The following is a 24,625-nucleotide window of genomic DNA, read 5'->3' on the forward strand; positions in this document are numbered from 1 at the left end:
TTGAGATGTGAACGCGTGTTTTTGTGTGAGACTAAGAAAGGCTCCCACAATACTCTCCTTCCTAGGAGGGAAAAAAATATGCAGTGTATATGTTTAAAAAAATTTTTTTTTTTTAAGTAATGTTTTCGGCAATTGACTTTTCGTCCTGTTTTTTTGCTATTGGTGTGGTTGTTTAAAAAAACGTCAAAAACAGAGTGTGTTCGTAAAAAAAAAAAGAAGGTATTTGCTTATGCGTGGAAAAGGTGTTTACTCTTTTTTTTAGGGTGATATTCGTTTGGTTTTTTTTTTTTTGGTGTGCTGACATGTGCAATGAGTTGCTTGGACAGTGAAGTGAATTGTTTGTTTGGAAGGAAAATTTTTGTTTCGTGTTGACGTCGTGTGTCTGTTGACGGTATCTTCGCAAGTGAATCTACGGTAGAGTATGTACATTGTCTGTACGGGCGTTTGTCGTGCATTCGTTCGTATTGAACGGGTTTCCAGTTGCCGTTGTCTTCGCATGTGAGTCTGCGGTAATGTGTGTACATTGTCTGTACATGCGTTTGTCGTGCATTCGTTCGTATTGAACGGGTTTCCAGTTGCCGGTGTCAACGAAAGTTCCAGTTGTGAGTTTATCCATGTGCGTGGTGCATCTCAACTCATTGTTAATTCAGCTTCTTCCCATGTGTTGATAGGGATGTCCTGTAATTGTTTCTTTGTTGTTGCGTCTGCTGTGTGGGAGAGAATTGCATAGGCCTATGTGATTTTGCTCCTCGCGTTTGTTGCAGTGTAATGTCAGGAAACCGTGAAAAATGTTTGTCGAGCTCGAATATTTTTTAAAATTCGGTATGAAGTCGAAAGCTTCGTGTTTGTTTTCTGCCGAGTCTGATGAGGGGTCTCTTCATTGTAGTTCTTTGGGGTTCTTGTCGGTAGGAGGTCACCTGTCTTTCTTTGTTGAAAAGTTCGTTTTTTTTTCTTTATCAAATAAAACGCGCGTCTCGCTCAAAACAATTCCTTTTAAAAAAAAGTAGGGTCACCATGCGTGTTCGTTTCACGTCAGTCACCAATTTGTAGCTGTCTAGTGTATAGAAGGAAATGCGTGTTCATCATCACGTCACGGTCACCAAATTGTAGTGAATTTCCTCTGAAAAGGAAGTGACGTCGTCCATCTGTGCATACATGTGCGTATGTTAGCGTGTGGGCGTATACACGTGAACGTGAGTGTATGTACGCAAACGTGAATATATGTACATGTGTGGACGGGACGTGACGTGACGTGCGCGTATGTATGTGACAAGTGATATAGCTTGAGATGTGAACGCGTGTTTTTGTGTTAGACTAGAAAAGGCTCCCACACATTTATTTAATTATAATTAAAATAACATGTTATCAGAGATAGAAAATCTGATACATACTTATTAGAGAATTAGGATATATATAATGATAAGAAAAATTATGTTCGTAAAATGTTTATTAAAACTAGATTATCGTATGTAGAATTGAGTTAAGTTTGTAAAATGTAAAAATTAAACATATTACTTTCCATATAAATGGTACTAGTGTAGAGAGTGATCTGAACGTAACGTAAATAACGTTATTATTTAAAAAGCCATTCTTAACATGGGGAGGGTGTGTTGTACCTATTTTATACTTCAACCTTACAATTGAATAAAAAAATATATCATAAAACTTTAATTAAACTTGGAAATACGATTTAAAAAATAGCGCGGATCACTTTCTGCACTAGCACCATATAAATAATAAGTAGGTACGGGCAAAATGAATGCCGATGCTCAAATTGTATAAACATTTTGACCCCTCTCTTTACTTAAAAATTCACCAAAAATCAGGAAATGACCAATGCATTTATCAAATGATGATCGCGGAATATAATGAACTAATTATTTTTATTTAAATCCGAGTAGAAATATATTATTTTGTTTAAACAAAAAATACCTTTACTAAAGTTATGGTTTTCAGTAGTAAATAAAAAACGCAAGACTTTAATTGTGCTTTTTTTTATATATAAATAAAGCATCGTAATTTGTAACAATAAAAATAAAATAAAATAATTTTTATAGGAACATTACGAAAAAAGCCCCTAAATTCGTATTAACGAATTCTATATAACTCGAAAAAAAAAAATGAATTTCTCGAACTACCGATATTGCCATTGAATTAAGCATTGTTTATTTAATATTTTCACACTAAAACTTATAATTGCAAAAATATTTCTACTTTTCTTTTTTAAATTACAGGTTTCGCATAATTTTTATATGCAAGATTTTAATAATTTTCTTGCTCGCAAGAATGGGAAACTTTCGGCGTAACATTTTTTATATAATATTGAACAATAATTAAGAAAAAAAAATTAATTTAAAAATAAAAACATAGAAAAATAATTAAATTAAAAAATGCAAAAATTAGTACAAACGTTCACAAAAGGAATGTATGGATGCGCGACTGGGGAAAAAAGAATTTCCTTCCTTTTAATTACATGACGTCATTTTCAGTCTTTCGACTGCCTGAAATTTTGGGACTTCGTAATTTTCGTGCTTACAAAATTTTAGTGTGTTGCGTTTTGCAAACGCCAGAATCAATCGGTTTTGGGCTAATTAATTTATGTTTTGTACAAACAAGGTGTTTATTATTATTATTACTATTATTACTATTATTATTATTATTATTATTATTATTATTATTATTATTTAATTTAATATCTCAGGACTTTACTAATTATCTTTGAAATAGACCCAGAAAACTAATATTTATCTTTTAAATGATTTTTACAATGAATTTATTTAACTTCAAAATTTAGCTGCATTGGGTAGCTCGCCGTGAAAACATTTTCATAACTTTTTTTTTTTTTTTTTTTTTCACGTGTACAAATATTTTTTTCCTTTTGGAAATTAAGTTTAGTCCTTAATCTTTCAAATACAATCAAAAAGTAGTCGTAAACCTACAAAAAAATTATGATAAATCGGCTTTCAAAACTAGGTCCCCCATTTTTGTACGCCCATTTTTGCCCGTACTTAATAAGAATGGTGCCGGTATTGATAATGATATGAATAAATAAATAAAAAAAATAAAGTAAATGGAAGTAACTAATTAATTTGCAATTCAACATTAGCGGATATGAAGTATAAGTTAATAACTTATGATTAGCGATTGAAATAATCTGTAATACTAACATTTTGTATTGGAAAAATTAGTGAACTAATTTATAATATAAATCGATTTACTTTTTTAAAAAAAATAATATTTGGTGAAAGATATTAAAACTATATTAAACATTAAACATTAATTATTAGTTGAATTTGAAAGTCTATACGTTGTGAAAATAAAAATTAATAAATATAAGTAAAGTTAATTTCGCTTGATTTGTTCCAAGGGGAGTAACTCTGCCTTACTTTATTAAGTTAATTTAATCATTGACAATTACGATATAAAAGAATTTTCAGATTATTTTTAAACTAAACAAAATGTAAATATAGTTTTTTAATTGTATGGTTTTAAAAATTATAATTGTAAGGATTGATGAGTTTGATTGTAATAGCTAATAGATTTGAATTATGTAAGATTTTTCAATTCGGATGAATTGTTTAGTTATGATAACGAGCTGAATCGTTTTTTAGCTTTCGTATATACAAACATGTATAATAGTTTATAATTTATTGATATTATTTTCACAAGTATGTATAAAAAACTTAGAATTAATAAATTTACTAATTATTAAATAGAACATTTTGGTAAAAGATTCATAAATTAATTAAAATTGTTAGTACGAATAGTTGTGTTTAATGACTTTGTTTGATAAATTCAATATGGCGTATTGAAAAAATATAAAGGTAACTGCAGCTCTTCCAATTTTCGGATTTTCACCATGTCAAATCACATTTCAATTCCTTTTGCCGGATTATTCGTTGCTATCTCTTCTGATGAGTTAAGGGCATAATAGATTCACTGATTGATATAATAATTAAGTGATTGATTTTGCGCTACGAAATTGATACTGTCAAGAATTGTACAAGTCAACTGAATTAAAGGAATAAATTATAAGATGGTCTCTCTCTCTCTCTCTCTCTCTCTCTATATATATATATATATATATATATATATATATATATATATATATATATATATATAGGTAAAAATGCGCTAGAGTGCCAAGTAAAGACTTACGTTTAAAACGTTTATTTTTAGATGCAATCTGGTCTGTTTTGAAAGAATATCTCATTTTAAATTGTTGGCAACAAGTAGTTTTTATTATATAAGACAGTTATCCAATGTATTCTCTATTGTTTTCACAGGTCGCCATGTTTGTTTGTGAGCATCAATTTTAAATGTAATATTCATTCAAAACCGACTTCGGTAAATATAGAGATACGCTACAACAGAATACCGACCACTCTAATTTGTTTTTTTAGGGGTAATCAAGATCGCTGACAATGAATCTGATAATCAAACCCGTCGCAAATTTACCGTTTGCATGGTATTAATCCCTGAACCCAGGGACTATTTTTTGCCATTTCGTAGCTTCCGTTTATTCTACGTACGAGCGTGTGGTAGCATAAACAACGACTGTTGAATGTGCCTTCGTGTAGCAAACTACCTTCTCATATGGCGTACGAATCTTTCATGGAACATTTAAAATTATATGAAAAAGAAGAAAAGCACTCCCAGTGGGGTGGGTAATGTTGGAAAGGCATTTTTTTTTTTTTTCAGAACAGAATTTTAAAAAAAATTTTTTTTTTTTCATTAGCGGACAATTTAAAATTAGAAGAAAAAGTTGTCTAAAACAAAATTAAAAAAAATAAATCATAGCATTTTGGGGGGAATGTTTTTGTTTTTTTTTGTCTTAAGTAGTTTTTAATACATTTTAATTGATCTAAAACAAAGTTTTCACGAGCAGTTTACAAAAACAAGCACCAAACATTTTTATGTTTTTTGTTCTCTTGGGGGGGGGTTGGGTGGATTCAATTATAGAACTTGTGTGGCTTAACAGGTGCTCCTGCAGTTTAATTAACCGTTTTTCCGTAAGTAACGCGCCAACATTTACTAATTAAAATGCCATTTAACACTTTTAGGAGATTTTCCTGTTTTCTGTTTACATTGGGGAAGGAGGTGGAGAGGGGGGGCGGGGGTTCATATGATAAACAAATGATAGCAAATAAAGTGTTCTTAAATGACATGTGCTGCTGCGATTTCATTGGCCTAGTGTGCCGGTACCTTTTTCTGTTTTACATAAACAGTCTGAAAAATTCTAACGATAGCTCCTCTTTCAAAGCATGGAACTTCAGAGGCCTGTGTAAAAACAATGAAAAGATAGCTAATAAAAGGCAAAATATCCATATCTTTCTTTGCTTGCATCGACACAGCGACACAATGGAGTGTGGGTTGAACCTTAATTAGCTGTTAATGGGCCAACGCTTGAGGACAAATGTCCTGATCCACCTGGATCTACTAAACCCCAGATAGACTGATCTTGAGAACTTCAGACTGCAAAAATGAACGAATAAGACGAGAGCTAGGTAAACACATACTTTATTCATGAAATATGAATATTTATTACAAGAAAGTCAATAATAACTGAGAGAAAAACTCTTCTCAACTTCAGAGTTATAAAAGGGGACATAACTCTCACAACATCTTCCTTCTTCAATTGAGAGTGAATTCATCTAATTACTTAACAAAATTTTTTATTTTTGTTAATGGGAGAATATAACGTCTGTTTGTCTAAAAGTGTGAGGAGATTTATAGATCTAGTCCATAGAGCCTTTATACATCTTCAGGATCTTCTTAGCTCGGGGGTAGATCTACAGGATCCACTGGTGTGTAATTCAGCAGTCGGTTGTTTTGTATGTGCGCATCCAAAGGAAAAAGTTCACTGGCCACAAAAGGGAAGGCAATAATATAGGACTCAAAAGTCTTGCATAGAATTTTCTAGAACTGTACAAGCCCAGCTTTAGGAAATCAACCTTCCCAGGCTTTGCCTTCTCTTTTTGAGAAGAGGGTAGTTTATTGCAAATCGTCTAAGGCGCCTCTATCAGTAAACGTCGATGGACTGTTCCGGCATCTTTTGCAAAGCCAGTGCTACTCTTTGGTGCACTGACTTTTTGTATTTTGAGTGTCGCCCGCACTGAGGATTGAACTTTCAACCCTTAGAAAAGTATAACTTTACAACTAAATTTTCTCAAGTACTTTAACTACTAAAGATGAACCATCCAAATAATACAAATAATCAATTTTCATCTAAAAAAAATTCCGAAACATACACAAATAAGAAACAGAAATAAAAAATTTCGATCCATGACTTTTTGTCGAAAATATTGTTTTTAGAACAAATCTCTACTTATATATAAAAGACACTTCGTCTGTGTGTGTATGTATGTGTGTGTGTGTAGGAGTTCGTTTCTTATGAACTGCGAAATAGCTCAGCCGATTTTATTGAAATTTTACACAAATGTACTTTAGGTGTATGGAAGTGTTTTTAGATAGGTTTTGTATTGGAACGCCTCTGATAATTCCGATTTTGACCAATATATAGCATCTGAGAAGTTTTATTACAACACAAGTAGAATGGACCCGGCGTATAAAATCAATAGTAGAATGGGGAAAAGGTGGCTGATTAATTTTAATACATCAAAAACTTAACTTCTCTCCTTTCATCATAATCGCTCTTACCCGCACCACACCCCAATTGAAATGAATGACTTTTGTCTTGAGGAAGCTCCATGTCTTGACAAACTTCTGAGACTGACCTTCATTCCTGATCTGAAATCAAATCTGCTTCCAAGATCGCTAGAAAAATGGTTGGATCGCTCTATCGGTCCAGTAGGTATCTCCCTACCTCTATCTGTATAAGAGCCAAGTACATCCTAAAATGGAGTACTGTTGCCACATCTGAGCAGGAGCTGCTCGGCGCACCCTATCAGCTTTGAAACCTGGTTGGCAATGCCCTTTTCTCTTCCCACAGAAAAGACATTGCGAGCCTGTCTCTGCTCTGTTGCTATTTTCATGGCAAGTGCTCGACTGAACTCCAATCTATGATACCCCTTTCAAACTTTCACACAAACACTCGACTAGCTACAACCACTATATATGATTTCCTCCATTCTCTACCTGTGCCTAAATATAAACGTAGATTCCACGAAAAAAGCTTCTTTCCCAGAACTGGCCACTTGTGGAACACTGTGTCGCTGGCCTGCTTCCCAGTTGAATGCAACACAGTAAGCCTTCAAATCAATTGTAAACAAGTTCTTGTTGAGCCGTGCTGATAAATAATCAAATTCTACCCAATTTACAACTTTAACGATTACTAAACTACCAGCTTACATTCATTAACCTTTATCGTCGATAATTGATAATTGTTCATTAATTCACGCGTTCTCGTTCTCAAAATCCAGTTGTTTAAGTAGCAAATCATAACATGCGATCCAAGTATGTTTTTATTCATCTTTTCATTCGTCAACATTCCTCGATTCTTACTGTTCTTGCTACTTTTCAAAGACGCCCCGAGATGGCCCCTCACAAGGCTAGGAAACCCACCTCAGTTTTTCCCTAGAAACTTAAATTCTAGTCAGAAATTATTTTCAATTAATAGTCTTATGGACAAATCAATATTTTTTTTTTTATTACAATTTCACTCCAAACAAGGCACAGTGCCGCTTAGGAGGGATACTGGGCTACTATCCGGGACATGAGTTTCAGGGATACTATGTAAGGAGTTGAGCAGCTAGATGTCTGTTCACATTACACTTGAACTTCTGCATGTCAGTACAGATGGGAAAGCAGCAACCCGGAAGGGAGCTACAAAGTCTCGCAGTTCTAAAGGAAGAAACTATTAGAGTAGAAAGCTTTCTTACATCTAGGAATCTCTACTGTGTAGGGGTGTGATTTTGCTGCTTGTCGAGTTTGTCCGGGATATTTACGTCGAGGAGGGTACAAGGGCTTGTAGCTTGTCAGAACATTCACATTGAAATACTTGTAGAACAGGTAGACAAACGCAATATTTCGTCGATGGGACAAAGGTTGAACCTTAGATGACAGTCCAGGACCTATCAGGTTAGCGACTCTTTTTGAACCCTGTCCAGGAGTGAGAGACTAGTAGCAGGTGCACCAGCCCAAATATGACAACAATACTCCATACATGGATGAATGGTGGCCTTGTAGAGGTACAGGATACTTTCAGGCATGAGTAACTTTCTAGCGCAGTAAAGAGAGCCCACCTTCTTCGCAGCAGCCTTGGCAATGCTCTCGATGTATCTGTTCCAACTCATGTTCCATATGAACACTAAGCCTAGGAGTTTGAAAGAAGTACTTTCAGTTAGTGTATCTGTAGCCATAGCTGTTTGTGGTTGAGAAGGTTTCATGTAATCATTGAAGAAACCAAGCTTAATCTTGGCAGCATTGAATGTGACCATCCATTTTTGTCCTCATTCCATTACTAATTGGAGGTCTTTCTCTGTCTTTCCCAATATGATGAATTTGTAGCAAATCATTATTTCATAAATGGATTCGTTGTATGTGTTTAAAGGGAAATAACTCGATTGAAATTATTTTAAGTTTTACAATGGATGCTAAATCGGAGGGAACACCGGTATGGCCTAAAGCCATATAAATTCTATAGAGATTAATTTTTGTTTTTTCGCGCATAGGTAGAGTAAGCATGCTGGGAGCGTTACAATTTCGATTATAAATACAGCATAAATATAGTCTATTTAGAAATTATCCCGGTACTTGTACAGTTTAATCAAGGCATTAAAAAATGAAAATATCGAAAAAAGGTTATATTGTACATATCCGTTTTGGACTGAAGATCTCCGAAAAACAATTTCACTTAATTTGATCAAGTAGTTTCTTTTTTTGTTTTTTGTTTTACAGTGGCAAAGCACGTTTTTATGACAGCACATTGAAGGTAGCCATCTTTGAATTTTTTGAACACGCTATGAGGAGATTACTCAGTTTAAAACGCAGACACCCCTCCCAATCTTTAATACTATCTTTTCTTCTCTAAAAATCGAACCTTTTACTCAGTATCATAGCAAATTGTTTTTTCACTGTAAAAAAAAAACAAAAAAAAACTACTTGATGAAATTAAGCGAAAATGTTTTTTGAGAACTTCATTCCATAACAGATACGTACAATATAAACTTTTTTTCGATATTTTCATTTTTTTAATGTCTTGATTAAACTGTACAAGTACCACCAGTCCTATCTCCATCGAGAAATGTAAGAATTATTAACCAGGAAATTCGTGCCAACAAATAAATATCTTACCAAAGGATTTCTATTTACACAAGTAGCAATAAATGAATTTCTTTAAATCTTTCTATTTTATCCAAATATTTTCAAGCCTATCCTTTAAAAACAAATAATGGATTTTAATTCTGTATTGCTGAATATCAACCTTACTAATTTCATAATGGATTACCAGGTAAAAAAGAGTTAATACTCTGCAGCATAAAAAAGAACTACCGTGTTGAATAAAGCTTTTTAAATATATATATAAACACTGTGTTTGAGTCGATTTCTTGGTATGTTGGTATTGTTCTTGAGTATTGCATTTTATTTTATTTTTTCAATTATAAAGGATTTTGATATTTAAATGGATATTTAAATATCATAAAATTCTAAATGGATATTTAAATATCATCGATAACACCCCTTTTAAAAATTTATATATTTTTATAAATGTCAAAAAAATTATGGAAACGGTGTTTATGACGTGGTATCGTCAGAATTTTATTCTTTTCCAAATAACACCAACGAACCTGTAACCCTCTTAAATATAAAACAACGGAAATCGAATTAACAGCTAAAATGGTTTTAAATATATTCCATCGTAGAAAATTACTTTAACATTACCACTTTTATAGGTTTTCTGGGGGTGCTGAAAACGGACATAACGTTTAAAATTATGGCAAACGAGTAGTTTCCAAGATATGAAGAAATGTTAGTTTCAAACAAGTGGGGGGGAATCACTTTTCTATAATAATTTAACGTAAAATGAATACCCACTTTGTGGCTACCATTTGGGGGAGGGGGGACTTTCTTTCCACCCTCGGAAAATCCTTTAAAATTACCACTAACGTTTAAAATTCCAGGAAACAAGAAGTTTCCTAGATATGAAGAAATGCATCCACTTTATGGCCACCTTTTTTGGGGTGGAGTGGGTATGTTTTTCGTTCTTTTTTTGTAGGAGTATTTCGATTGTAGAACTTGTATAGATTTTTAACAGGTGCCTTTGCAGTTTAATTAACCGTTTTAACATAAGTAACGTGTTGACATTGACCGAGCAGGCAGAAGAACCGTTTAATATTTCAGAAAAATTCTGTTTACATTTGGTGGGAGGCAGTGGAGGAGCGGAGTGTGTTGTGTTTTACCAAAATATTTTACTTTACAATAAAATCTATAAAAACTTATATAATTCCTTATTCGGCCAAACATTGTTATAAATATATCAGTTAACAAATACAATAAAATCTAAGCATTAGCATATACAAATATAAATAAAACTATTGCTAAAACCAAAACTAAAAATATAAATATGCTAGACAAAGTACTTCTAAATATTTATCAAGGTCTGAAAGCCACTCGAGAATAAGTGTTAATGAGTGCACAGTAGTCAGAGATAACAGCGTATTAAGTTAGTGGTGGAAATAGGGTAGAAATGGATTATTTAGGAGGCGAGTCAATAAGAACGTTTTACATTGGACTTGAAGGCGACCATATTGTAGTTAGCTTATACCTAACTTGTGACTGACTGCAATGGCATAGCTAGAGTAAACGTCACCTTGGGCAGTCTGCTTAAATGTCACTCCAATGATATTGTGTCACCCCCCCTTTGCTGTCACCTGGACTGCCCTCCTTACATACAACATTTATATATAAAACCACTTAATCCTTTTTCCAATTATTTTTCAGTTGAAAGAAAATGAAATGAGTATCATCAAATTATTTCAAAAGTACTATTTAAAACTACAAAAAATACAGAGTTTAGAATTTTCAATAAACATAAAATATTCTTTAGTTACTATTTAAAACTACAAAAAATACAGAGTTTAGAATTTTCAATAAACATAAAATATTCTTTAGTTACTATTTAAAACTACAAAAAATACAGAGTTTAGAATTTTCAATAAACATAAAATATTCTTTAGTTACTATTTAAAAAAAATGTAAGAGTTTCAAATTTTTAAGAAAAGATTAAACAATTAAAAACTTTACATAATATATGATAAATAAATTCTATTTTTAGACTATTTTCGCACCTTAGCCTGGCTGAAAAAAATTAAGGTGACATTGTGTCACCTCTCGTTTGCTGTCACCCGGGGTGGACTGCCCCTACACCGCTAGCTATGTCACTGACTGACTGTTCTCATAGGGAGGCGAGAAAGAAAGTGTTATTATTAAAAAAAAAACATGATGGCTTCAATAACTGTTGTCAATGATATATGAATTGAGGCAGAATGGCAGTTGTTTATAATATTGAACCAAGTCAAAACGATCTAAGCCCCCAGAATTCGACAGGCCAAACCGAAAGAACTCATCATCAAGGCTTACAAAAACTAAACATTGTTCAAGTATTATGTATATTTCTTTCTCTATTTCTCTCTTTCACCTCCTTTCTTTCTCTTTCAATGATGAAAGAGAGAATTGAATTATAATTGCATTGTTTTTTAGACAGTCAAAGCTTGAATCTTGTGTAGGATAGACGATCGCATGCTAGCGGTGCATAGTTTTGCACCGATCGATGATGGACGGTCGATAATGGGTTTCAAAGATAAATACTCGTTTTAATTGTTAAAAATAAATCATTTTATTTTTATATAAGAAAGATGTCTTATTTGCTTATTCTGTGCAGTGTTCAATTTCAGCCTAACGGTTTCTGTTATCGACAATGATGATAAACCCCTGTCTGCAATGACATCAAGATGAGACCCATACCAGCTGGTTATAGTCGATGGCATATCGTCCCATTTATATTTCTATCGTCCATGTGCCTATCATGCGACATCGTTTATTTCCCCGAGGAGCTGATTGCTGTTCCCAGGACGTTTCCCAACCAAGTAACTCTCCTCGGGTTCATGACCTTGTGTCATACACAGGCAGTTAGTTCTAAGAAAGAAACTTTGTTCATGGAATTTGCATTTAGATTTAGACACAGACGAGTTAGTGAGGGGGGCTGTTGATAGTCGTTATAGATAGACGAGTTTTTTTGTGAAAGTCTGGAAAGGGTGGGGGGGCATGTATTGAAGCTTAGACAAACACTTGCCATGAAAATAGCAATAGAAGCATCTCTACTGGTGAATCTCGATGGGGTTAGCAAGGCATTTTTTGCTGGGTGAGACTGCTCTTTGGAGGCGCTGATTTTCAGTTCAACTTTCTGATTCTTGTGTCACATTTCTTACTGTGGGAGAGAAATAAATACCTGCAGTCTGGCAACACCCCAAAGCTCGTCTTATCCCGACGAGCACTGCAATGAAAGAGAGGCATAAACAAAATGGTATCAACTTTTGTACAAAAAATAAAAAAATGAAACTAGGTATGAACTTGACACAAATACAAAACGTTTGTAAAAATGTGTAAAACATTATTTTAACTCTTACACTGACAATTTAAGATACAATTGACAGTTATCATTTAATCCTCTAGGGCCTGAACATATTAATACTTATTAATACATAAAAATTCTGAAATTTGAAATTATAGATTAGGATTGTGCCATATATGGCACAGACGAACCTAGAGGGTTAATTCCTATATAATAAATAGGTTTGCTCAATAAACGGCGAGAAAAAAAAATGAAAATAGATCAAACAATTGTAAGTTGTTCATAAAATGTAAATTAAGAATATCTTTTTCAGGTTTTTTAAACTTTTATTAAAGAACAGTTTACATATTGATGCATAAAAAACCTCAGAAAAATCGCATTTATGTCACACAAAAGACATGTTATTTGGTTAGAATATTTTAAAAACTTGCCATAACGTTTTAACGACAAGCCATGCTTACTTTCTTAAATGAAATATGGTGAGCCAAAGTCATAAAGAAAACATAATACCGGCAGATACAAAAGATAAAATCTAAAACTAGCGGATTACAGAAAATTTTTATGATGTACATACCAAGCATTTTTTAAAAATATTTTCTATTATATATTCATTTGTAGCGCAAATAGGTCACAAAGGACTGGTAAATCCAAATAAATCGATTTTAAATAATTTCTTAACTTTATTCTATCCCTCTTTTAGAATTCGCCATTAATCTGAGAGAGATAACTATTTTACTAAAAGATTCGTCCATTTTTAGTGTAAAAATTTTGGATGCTAAAACCACCGAAACTTTAAAGAATAGTAAACAAAAGAAAGATGCGACTACTTTTTATAAACAACAATGAAAACATTACCGAAAAATGATTGGTTATTAAAGAAAGCTGCAATGCTATTATTTTTTTGGTAATATGATCTTTCGTAGGTTAAATAGTCAACATGGCCGACTGATTCTAACGTCACACGGAAACTTAAAATTGCAAAATGCGAATATTAAACGAAACGAACTGTGTTTTAATAGTTTAGAACACAAAAAGAAAAGAAATCCGACTTGTTTTCTGTGTCTTCTCCTTTTTCAGACAATTTTTTACTGAAATCTTTTGCATTGAATGAGAATTCGATTAAAACAAAGAAAAGGAAGTTGTGACATGTTTTTAAATGGGTTCATCACGAGATTAGTTTATTTGTATTAATTAAAATTTTGGAGAAATATTATTTCATTTTTAATTTTTAGTTGTTCTTGGTTTAACATTTATTTTAAAAAGTAGTTGAAATTTCTTTTTCTTTAAGTTTAGAAATAAGACGAGATAAAATGATATAAAATGAAATATTAGGTGAAAGAGTTGTGTAGTTATTTTAAAATAGCTTTATTTGTACAAATTCGAATTTAAAATATGTCCGAAAAAGAGAAAACGCAAAAAAGTATTTTTTTAATTTTTATTTTAAGCCAAAATCTATTAAAACGCATTTTATCCCTATATTTGCATTTCGTAATTTTAAGTTTCCACATAACATCAGCATCAGTTGGCCATCTTAGCTATTCAGCCTACCAAAGCCCATTTGCCCTTTTAATAAATTTAAGCATAGTTTAAAAGTAAGGGTAGTTGTGACTAATCCTTTACTACTTTTCCAACTATTTTTTATTAATAAATGTCAAAGTTTTATAAAATAATCTGTAAAATTACAAAACGAAGGAAAATACAAAGATAATTGCAAAGGCATTGTAATTTTTATTTAACCAAACATTTTATTTTTAAAAAGTCATCCTATTTTCCTTCTGATTCGTAATATCAAGGCTTATATTTTATCATATTAAAATAATGTTGCAGCTTTCTCTTTAAATGTTTTCATCTTTATTTTTTAGGCCACAGTAATTTAAAACAGTGATATCAATAATGAATGCAGTTCTTTCGGGTTTGTTCTATAATACAATGTCTGACTTGATAGACTTGCAGAAAATGGGTCTATTATTTCATGGAAATCTAAAAAGCAACAGATTGTATCTCTCTCTACGTGTGAAGCAAAATTTATCGCGATCACACACACGACCCAGGAAGCACTCTACCTTAAAAATATCCTAAAGACTATTTTAGAGCCAGAATTAACTAAAAGCCGCATAGTGATAATCAAGCCAGTATAGTCTTAGCACAGAACACGATAATCAACCAAACATCTAAGCATATAGATATAAAATACCATTTTATAAAAGACGAGGTGAAAAAGGAATCCATTATTTTGAATTACATATCAGAACAAAATATCACTGATGTATTCACGAAACCCGCAACAGGAATAAAGTTACAGCGTTTTTTCTCAAAACTTGTTGGGGGATTCGACTGAACAATTTTTTTTTTCACGGCCCTGTATGTATATTTCTATATATCAATATAATAATGTATATAGATTTCTATATATCAATATAATAATGTATATAGATTTCTATATATCAATGTAATAATGCCTGTATGTCTTTGTTATTGAACACTGTCAACTTTCTGCTTGATGTTATCTGTGATGGTTTATATTCCTAGATGTCGACGATTTGTCAAGCTGCATCTCTGTGAAAAATCTTCGAATGAAGGTATCTCTCTCTCTTTTTAATTTACATCAATTAGTTTCAAAACATCAAGGGAGCTTACTCCTGCTGGAACTAACACTTGATTTTGTTAAGATTTGGAGGGCTCTTTTAAAAATAGACGTTGTTCTCTTTATAGTTGCCAACTGTATTTCGTTAGAGCTTGGTCTTCCAGGTATTGTTTCCAAGTATTTCTTAAGATTTTTAAAAATTTCTCTTATTACAACTGGTATGATGTGTATTTCTTTCAGAGACCATGTTATGTTTTTAATTTTTACATCCTGATATTTTATTTTTTCGCGTTCAGCTCTATTAAGGTCATATTTATTATAGATGGTGACATCAATAATGAGCGCTGTTCTTTCGGGCTGGTTCCATATTACAATGTCTGGTTTAATGGCCTCGTCTTTTATGTATCTGCCTGCCTATATGTTTTTGTCAAAGACCACTGTCACCTTTTCATTTGATGTTATTACCAGTGATTAATGCTCTCAAATGTTCGACGATCTGTCAAGTTGCATTTCGCCACAGATTTTCCAATGGAGGTATTTACGTACTTTGTTTGTGGTGAATTGTGTAAAGGCCATCAATCAATAAGGTTTGATCCAGCAGTGTGTGTTACCATATGTGTATTTAACTATGATTTAAGTGATAATGATGAACACACTTTACCAGATTAAACCTTTTCTTTAGTATGATTTTGCATATGTGTATTTAATGATGATCTAAGTGAGAATGATAAACAACACACTTCACAAGGATATGGTTTTTCACCAGTGTGTATTCTCATATGTCTTTTTAATATTGATCTTTCTGAAAAAGCTGAGCCACAAACTTTACAAGCATATGGTTTATTTCCAGTGTGTGTTCGCGTATGTCTGTTTAATGCTGAACTCGTGTAAAATGATGAGTCACAAACTTTACAAGAATAAGGCTTTTCTCCAGTGTGTGTTCGCATATGTGTATTTAACGATGATCTTAATGAAAATGTTGAGCAACACACTCTACAGGAATATGGTTTTTCGCCTGTGTGTGTTCTTATGTGTCTTTTTAATATCGATCTTTCTGAAAATGCTAAACCACATACTTCACAAGAATGAGGCTTTTCTCCAGTGTGTGTTACCAGATGTTTAGTTAACGATGATCTTGCTGTGAATGCTGAACCACACACGTCACATGAATAAGGTGTATCTCCTGTGTGTCTACGCATGTGAATTTTTAATGTTGATTTTTGTGAAAATGCCCTGCCACACACCTCACAAGAATAAGGTTTATCGCCAGTATGAATTCTTATATGTCGTTTTAATGATATTGTTTGTGAAAAAGAAGAGCCACATACTTCACAAGAATATGGTTTGTCTCCAGTATGAACCCTAACATGTCGCTTTAACGATGATGTTTCTAAAAATGATGAACCACAAACTTCGCAAGAATATGGTTTTTCTCCAGTATGTGTTAACATGTGAATTTTTAAGTTTGACCTTTTTGAATATGATGACCCACATATTTCACAAGAAAATGTTTTTTCTCCAGTGCGTGTTTCCATGTCTATATAAATATAGTGTTGAAAATAATAAATTACATTATACAGGAAAAAAATATGTTCATAAAATATTTTGGATTTTCCCACTTGTACCTGTGAATGAATAAAACTTTTTCTGTTAATAAAATATGACAAAAATAAAATAATCGTATAATTTGATTTGTTGGAGTACTGTAATCATCCTAAGTGTTACTTTCATAAGGTTTTGGTCGATGTAACCGTCGCCCATCTTTAACTGTACCTTGTTGAATTCAGAAATCTTTCTGTCAAATTCAGGAATCTGCACAAGATTTTGAAAAGAACTCTTTTATTCAATGTATGCTCTTGTTCCATCAACTATGACTGTATTTAGTGTTGCTTGCACTGAGAGTTGGACCTTTAACCTCCTATGTAACTATACAAATAACTTTTAGCAAGTACTTTATCTACTGTACCACATGTCCTTGCAAGGAAAGATTACTGAGTTAAAACAAGATACACATGAAGAAGGTCGGAGGTTACATCGACCAAAACGTTGTGAAGATAACATTCAACATAAAATCAGTAGTCTGAAGTATCCAAATTATATGAGTAATCAATCCTTAACCTAAAAATTCAGAAATGTAAAATAAATATCTACGTAAGCATTTTTGACCAATTTATTTAAATATTTTAAATTTCTTTCCTAAATTTTCAAATGGAATCATTTTGTACTTGATGGAACATGACAAGAACCCCCAAAATATGGGCTTACATACTCGTACTAATATCAAATACTTAATTTGTTACTTAAAATACAAATTTCGATTTTTTTTAAATTAATTTTTAATCTAAATAATTTATACAACTTTATGATGTATCTATAATACATGTTTTCATTTTAAATGATTTTCATAATTTTTTAAGTCAACATAGAAATGAAATCGAAAGCATTTTAACAGAATTGATTGTAAAGAAAAATGTAACTGAATTATTATGTAATATATCATGTTCTCATTAACTAAGATTTCTGTGTAAACAATAAAGAATCTTCAGCAATAATAAATATATTATACAAATATTTTCACAATATTTTAAAAAAAATTCCGTGATATATTTTAATCCTGAAAATTACGTCCTTCTGATTTTAAGAACTCAAGATATTTTATTTATTGTTATGGAAATTGCCTCCAGACAAGAAATGAAGCCACTTGATGTAACGAGCTAAAAATACTACTTCAATGTCGAAAAGTAGTTAACAATATGCTATAATGATATTTTTTAAAAGTTTTTTAAAAATTGTTTTTCAATAAACTGGGAGCTGGCAAGTGTTAGGTGGTTAATGACACCGACTGACGAACTGGATGTCCCAAGTTCGATTCCAGTTCGTTTCACTTCCACTAAGTTTGTTGGCAACATTCACATGGTCCTTTACATAAGTAGCTAATGTTATTCTAGAAAGAATGATGACTAGAAAAATATCGGTGAAATCAATGCTTACAATAGAATCTTTGGATTCATACAATATGATGATGAATAAACTATTAAAAAATTGTTAAAGTGTGTTTTTTTTAAAAAAGCACTTTTATTTGAAAGAAGAAAAGAGAATTTAATGATCATGATGTGTCTAACAAATAGTAATTTTTTTTAATCTTAAAACTTTTTCAAAACTGAACATCACTTTAATGGTTGATTGGTTGGTGGTTTTGTTTTATGCTGTATTAACTAACTTTGGGTCATTTAACACTGACTTGAATTGTATAAACGTTGAACGAAAAGTAAAAAACAACTTCAACAACATTATATATTTAGCATATCAATACATTTAACAGATGTTATGTATCTAACAAAATCATATATTTAACAATTATAAACTTTCAATAGATACACATTTTATAAACAATTTTAATTTCGCTGTTCAGTTCTATGGCATATCACTATAGATTATCTAAAAATCAAATCCAGTCTACATACATTGCGTAATATATATATATATATATATATATATATATATATATATATATATATATATATATACACACATATATATATATTAAACTATTAATTTATTATTTAAATTATATATATATTAAACTATTAATTTATTATTTAAATATATATATATATATTAAACTATTAATTTATTATTTAAATATATATATATTAAACTATTAATTTATTATTTAAATATATATATATTAAACTATCAATTTATTATTTAAATATATATATATATATATTAAACTATTAATTTATCATTTAAATATATATATATATACATATATATAATTTATTATTTAAATATATATATAAAACTATTAATTTATTATTTAAATATATATATACATATATATAATTTATTATTTAAATATATATATAAAATTATTAATTTATTATTTAAATATATATATATACATATATATAATTTATTATTTAAATATATATATAAAACTAATTTATTATTTAAATATATATATACATATATATAATTTATTATTTAAATATATATATAAAATTATTAATTTATTATTTAAATATATATATTAAACGATTAATTTATTATTTAAATATACATTAAACGATTAATTTATTATTTAAATATATATTAAACTATTAATTTATTATTTAAATATATATATAAAACTATTAATTTATTATTTAAATATATATATACATATATATCATTTATTATTTAAATATATGTATAAAACTATTAATTTATTTAAATATTATTACGTGCATAAAAGTTATCAATAGACATGCATGTTTTGAAGTATCACTTCTCATCAGTATGGCTAAACTTTGTCTGAGAAGAAGAAAAAATACCACAGAATCGCTAATAAAAAATAAATTAACAATATATATATAGTAGAACCCCAGGATACATTAGCCCTAGGATCGTATTTTCAGGTTACAATGTGAAATACAATGGTTTTCTGGACCCTGATTATGGTATTTGCCCCGCTTTATGGTGTTATTTATAATGTTATTTGATTATATGCATGTGTATTATATACTGTACTGTATTTTGTTACTAATTTTTCATGCCGTATCCCGAGGTTCTACTGTACATATATGTATTGCACATACCTGACTTGCAAACACACATCACTTTGGACTAATTTTTGGTATGTAGGGAATACATACACAGATGCACGTGTTAAATAGTCTTCAATGATATGTTAAAAATGTTGATGGCATTTTAAAATGGTAAATAGAAGTTGCTTTTAGTATATAGATGAATTAAAAAAATAGAAATATTTTTGCTATAGTAGAATTGAACACAAGTGAAAATATATATTTTAGGAAATTCTTATGTTTTAGCAAAAAAATGTTCTTTTTCTATCACTAGTTGTCAATAGAAAATATAAGTAGTTTCCAAAACTTATAAATTAAAAAGGTCATTAAGCATAAAGGATGTTATAAAAATCATATGTTGCTTTGTAACAGTTTCATTAAACAGTCATTTAACGAATCATTTGCACATTCCAACAAACATGTATTGTGATCGATCAAGACACAAATCTATTAATAAAAAAAATCAGATCGTACAGTATTACTTAACATAAATCCTTTTTAAATAAAAGAATCCAGGCTGTCCTTGGTGGTTGTACATCTAAACAATATGATATAAATGTGAGTGTACCTCAGGGGTCGATCTTTGGACCTTTATTATTCCTAATATACATAAATGACCTCTCTGCTAAAATTGTCTCTAAGATGGATATATTTGCTGATGACAGTATACAAGAAATTACAAAGAAAACCTTCTCACCCATAAATAGCTATGGCTTAAAATACATTACCTGAAAGTATTTCTAAACTTCTCAGCTTAACGTTCACAGAGAACAGGAGTTGGAACATTGAGAGCATTGCCAAGGCTGCTGCAAAGAAGGTGGGTTCTCTCTACCATGCTAGAAAGTTACTTATGCCTGAAAGTATCCTGTGCCTCTATAAGACCACCATTCGCTCATGCATAGAGTATTGTTGTCACATTTGGGCTAAAGTATCTGCTACTAGTCTCTCACTCCTGGACAGGCTTCAAAACAATCGCCAACCTGATATAGGTTGTGAACTGTCATCTAAGCTTCAACCTCTGTCCCACCAACAAAATGTTGCATCTCACTACCTGTTTTACAAGTATTTTAATGGTGGATGCTTTGATGAACTACAATCCCTTATATCCCCTTAATGTAAATATCCTCGTCCAACCTGACCCCAACAGCAACAAAGTCTCACCCCTACACAGTAGAGATCCCTAGATGCAACAAAGCCTTCTAGTCTAATACATTCTTCCTCAGAACTACCAGACTCTGGAATTCTATTCGGAGTTCCTGCTTCCCCAACAGTGCTGACGTGCAGAAGTTCAAGTGTAATGTGAACAGACATCTTGCTGCTTAACTCCTTACTGAGTATCCCTGCAACTAATAGTAGCTTCCTAAATCAAAGTGTCACTGTGCCTTGTTTGAGGTGAAATTGTAATTAAAAAATTTTTTAAGTTCTTTTTACATATGTGCATTTCCATGTGGGTCATTCTTTGTATGGGACTTGTTGCAATTTCAAAGGTTTTATTGGGGAGAAAAATTTGTTCACAAGGAGAGTGACTAAAAAAAGACTAAAATTAATTCCTTCTTAATTTTATTACTTAACCTTAAAAATTGACAAATAGACAAAGTTTCGAGGAAATATTCAGATTCCTACATGGTCAAGATCGTCCTGTCTGTCCGCTTCTTCCCCAACTGAAACTGACTAGAAACTCTGTCCTATCTCTTACACACGTGATGTAATTTCTCTGTAATATCATTTGACACCTGATTTCCAACGTGTTTTGTCTAGGGAGCTTATTCTTAACTGCCCCCTGTTTCACACACTAAGATCACTGAGTCTATTTTTATTTGCCGCCAAGTTGTCCTGGCATGTACTTAATGTAATCCTCACCAAAATTCATACTAGTTAACATAATCTCAATGTAGGGTCCTAATATATATCATTAGTTGGTTTAAGAGCAGGAAACCAGGGACAACTGGGAAACACCAGAATATTGGAAGTGAATGATTTGTGCTATATTTAAATTCTTAGATACAGCTTAGTGCCTTTTGAATAACTTGAAGATCGTGAGATGTGAACAGGAGAATTGTAATAGAGATGTTTATATTGAGTTATTTCCTAGTTATTATTATTGTTATTATTATTATTATTATTATTTCCTAGTTATCAATTGCTAGTGGGAAAAGTCTATATATGTACTAATGGAACTCCATTCAATGTCACACCTCTAGGTAAAACCTCAAGTGGCTGAGAACTTCACCAGCCTAATAACAACCAAATGAGCTGCAGTTGAGAAAGACACCAACCATACTGCCTGCAACACCATGGTAAAGGTGGTGAATTGTCCGCGATTTAATGAAAATCCAGAAGTGGGCACGAGGATAGGTTATCCACATCTCATCTCTGCCTTTCCATACAAAGCCATAAAACATTAAATCAATGTTGCTTTTGCATTATATCAGTGTGTTTTAGCATAAAATTTCAATCTGAAGTTAAATGCAAAATGTCTAGAATATTCCCTCCCGAGAGAAAAAAAAACAAATTTTAGGATTAATGCTTTACTCTCTCTCTCTCTCTCTCTATAAATATAAATGAAAAGATCCCTCCCACCACTTCCGTTATAGCAGCGAAACTCGAATAACAAGTGTCACTGAGTGAAAAGCTTTCCAACGTAACAGATGCCTTTTTGGCAAAGAAGAAATCAGTTTAATGAATCTCTGAACACGTGGAAACTCCGGACAGGTATCTTTAAAATCATTTCAGTGCTAAATTGTCATAATTTCTTTGTTTGAAGTGTCTCTTGGGAAGAAGAAAAAATGAACACTCTTAAATGGAAATTACAGTAACCTATAACTATTCCATCTTTTCATTCGTAATTATGGGAGGGGAATTTATCTTCAAATATCTTTAATTTCAAATTAAAGCGACGGACTTATACTAAGTAAATATTAATAAGTCCTTACATCCCCCCCCATGTTTTTTTTGTTTTGTTTTTTAATGGAGAGTAGACAATGCATTGTGGATGTGTTATCGGCAGTTCTCGTTACTCTCGCTTCCTCTTATTTGTCTCTGTCCTCATTTCCAATGAGTGATGTTTCTGACAAAGGGTGAAGAAAAAGCTGCTCTCCAGGACGTCAGTACTTCGTGAACAGTAGTCTGAGATGTCGGAAATTTTCTGTTCCTATGTCTATCCTTGTGGCCATGTCACTTGTAAGGGTGCTGGAGGTAAATGTTTAATCTGGGCTGACGTTATCCGCCTGATAGTCAAGGACCTGAACCTTGGATTAACCACTAAGGAGACCGTCCTATCAGCAGGTGCAAAATACTGTGGCTGCTGTATTGCCATTTGGTGAATGGATTCTGGACCATGCAGTAGTTTCGAGTGGGGCCTCTCGATGCCATACTAGTGGGTAATTGTCACAGCTTTACCCTATCATGGCTACAAAAAAAAAATCTTCCTCTCCCTTTCTCTCTTACTTCCCCTCTCTGTCCTGCTCTAACCAAGTGTGTCGACCTGTTCCACAAATCCCAATCCACAACATGAAATACATCCAGAAAAATAACACATGTAAACCTAGAACCTCATCCTCCAATGTAGACCCCTACTACCATGTCTCCTTCTCCAATATCAGGTCTACATTCCAACCTTCCAGAGGTTGAAAACCAATTACAGGAGACGAAACCAGACATATTCTTCCTAAGTGAAACTGGCATTAGGCCGACCGCTTCCCTTGACAAATTCATAATTAAAGGATACTCTAACTTAACATCTAAATTTGACCCCCAAGATCGCCATGGACATGGAATATGTGCCTACATTAAAGATGGCTTTCCGTGTGGTAGGGATATCTCCAAAGAATACCCTAATTTACCTTATCTGTGCTTCTGGGTTGCACTTGCTTACACCACTGCATTTATATTCGCTCTCTATCTGAAAAAATTGACCACATCCTGTCTGCTCACCCTTCAGCAAACATCCACATTTCTGGTGACTTCAATGTCCACAATGCGGAATGGCTGACCCACTCTAACAAGACAGATGATGAGGGGAGGTTCTGTCATGATTTTGCCATTGCCTATGACCTCACTCAGATTGTCCAAGAACCCACCCGAGTGCCCGATACTTCCGGTCAGTATGCTAGCCTTCTAGACCTTTTCCTCACAACTTCCTCTGAGCTATGTTCAAGTTCTGTTCTGTCTCCTCAGGGATCTTCCGACCACGCGGTTGTATCAGTTAAGCTAAAAACGAAATTCAATAAGTCTGGAGATGTACCTCTCCACCGTACTGTATATTGATACTCTACCGCTGACTGGGATAGCTTCCGTACACTTATATCCGATCTACCACTGCATTCCATGTTTAAAAAAGATGTGTTCTCTATAGTATCAGACCTGACCGGATGGCTAATTGTAGGCATAGACCGATTCATACCATCCAAAAAATTCCAACAAAAACCTAACAGCCAGCTATGGTTCACCCTGAATGTGCTGCTGCCATCGTGCACAGAAATCACTTTTTTCATAACTACCAACGTAATAGATGTAGAGAGTAAAGCTGCCTTCAGGACTGCCAGCAACCACTGCAAAAAAATGCAAGAGAGCTATATGCTCAGTCCATTAAATCCAAAGTAGTTGAGTAGCGTCTTGGTTCTCACCAGTTCTGGCAAATAGCAAACAGGATCCTGAACAGAAGCGTGTGTTCTATCCCAACCATCATCAATGGATCTGAGGTCATCTCGTCAGCATCAGACAAGGCCAAACTATTTGCCAAAAACTTTGCAGCTAATTCTACCCTATGCGAAAAAAGCCATCAACTCCCCGTATTTCCTCCTATAATGGACAACACGCTCTGCAACATACAAATATCTGTGCGTGATGTCACCAAGCTAATCAAGAACCTTGATTCCAGTAAAGCAACTGGCCCTGACGGCATTCCAGTTATAGTGCTGAAAAAGCTCCAACCAGAACTTG

General features: G+C 32.5%; 1 protein-coding gene across 3 annotated transcripts in view; it reads right to left on the reverse strand.

Annotated features, from left to right (window-relative positions):
* LOC145296918 (uncharacterized) overlaps positions 1-24,625 on the reverse strand; it is a 33,389-nt gene that overhangs the window by 4,115 nt on the left and 4,649 nt on the right. The window contains exon 2 of one of the 3 annotated variants that reach the window (XM_080143082.1): positions 13,113-16,653. The exons of 1 other annotated variant lie outside the window; for it this stretch is intronic. In XM_080143082.1, the coding sequence (XP_079999208.1) occupies positions 15,782-16,651 (870 nt within the window). In that variant the 5' untranslated portion in view covers positions 16,652-16,653 and the 3' untranslated portion in view covers positions 13,113-15,781. Of the gene's footprint in view, positions 1-13,112; positions 16,873-24,625 lie in introns of those variants that run through there. One more of the 3 variants, XM_080143083.1, reaches the window with a different exon arrangement.

This window comes from Euprymna scolopes, chromosome 17 (assembly GCF_053919585.1).
Source record: "Euprymna scolopes isolate OS-2025 chromosome 17, ASM5391958v1, whole genome shotgun sequence".
Lineage (NCBI taxonomy): Eukaryota > Metazoa > Mollusca > Cephalopoda > Sepiida > Sepiolidae > Euprymna > Euprymna scolopes.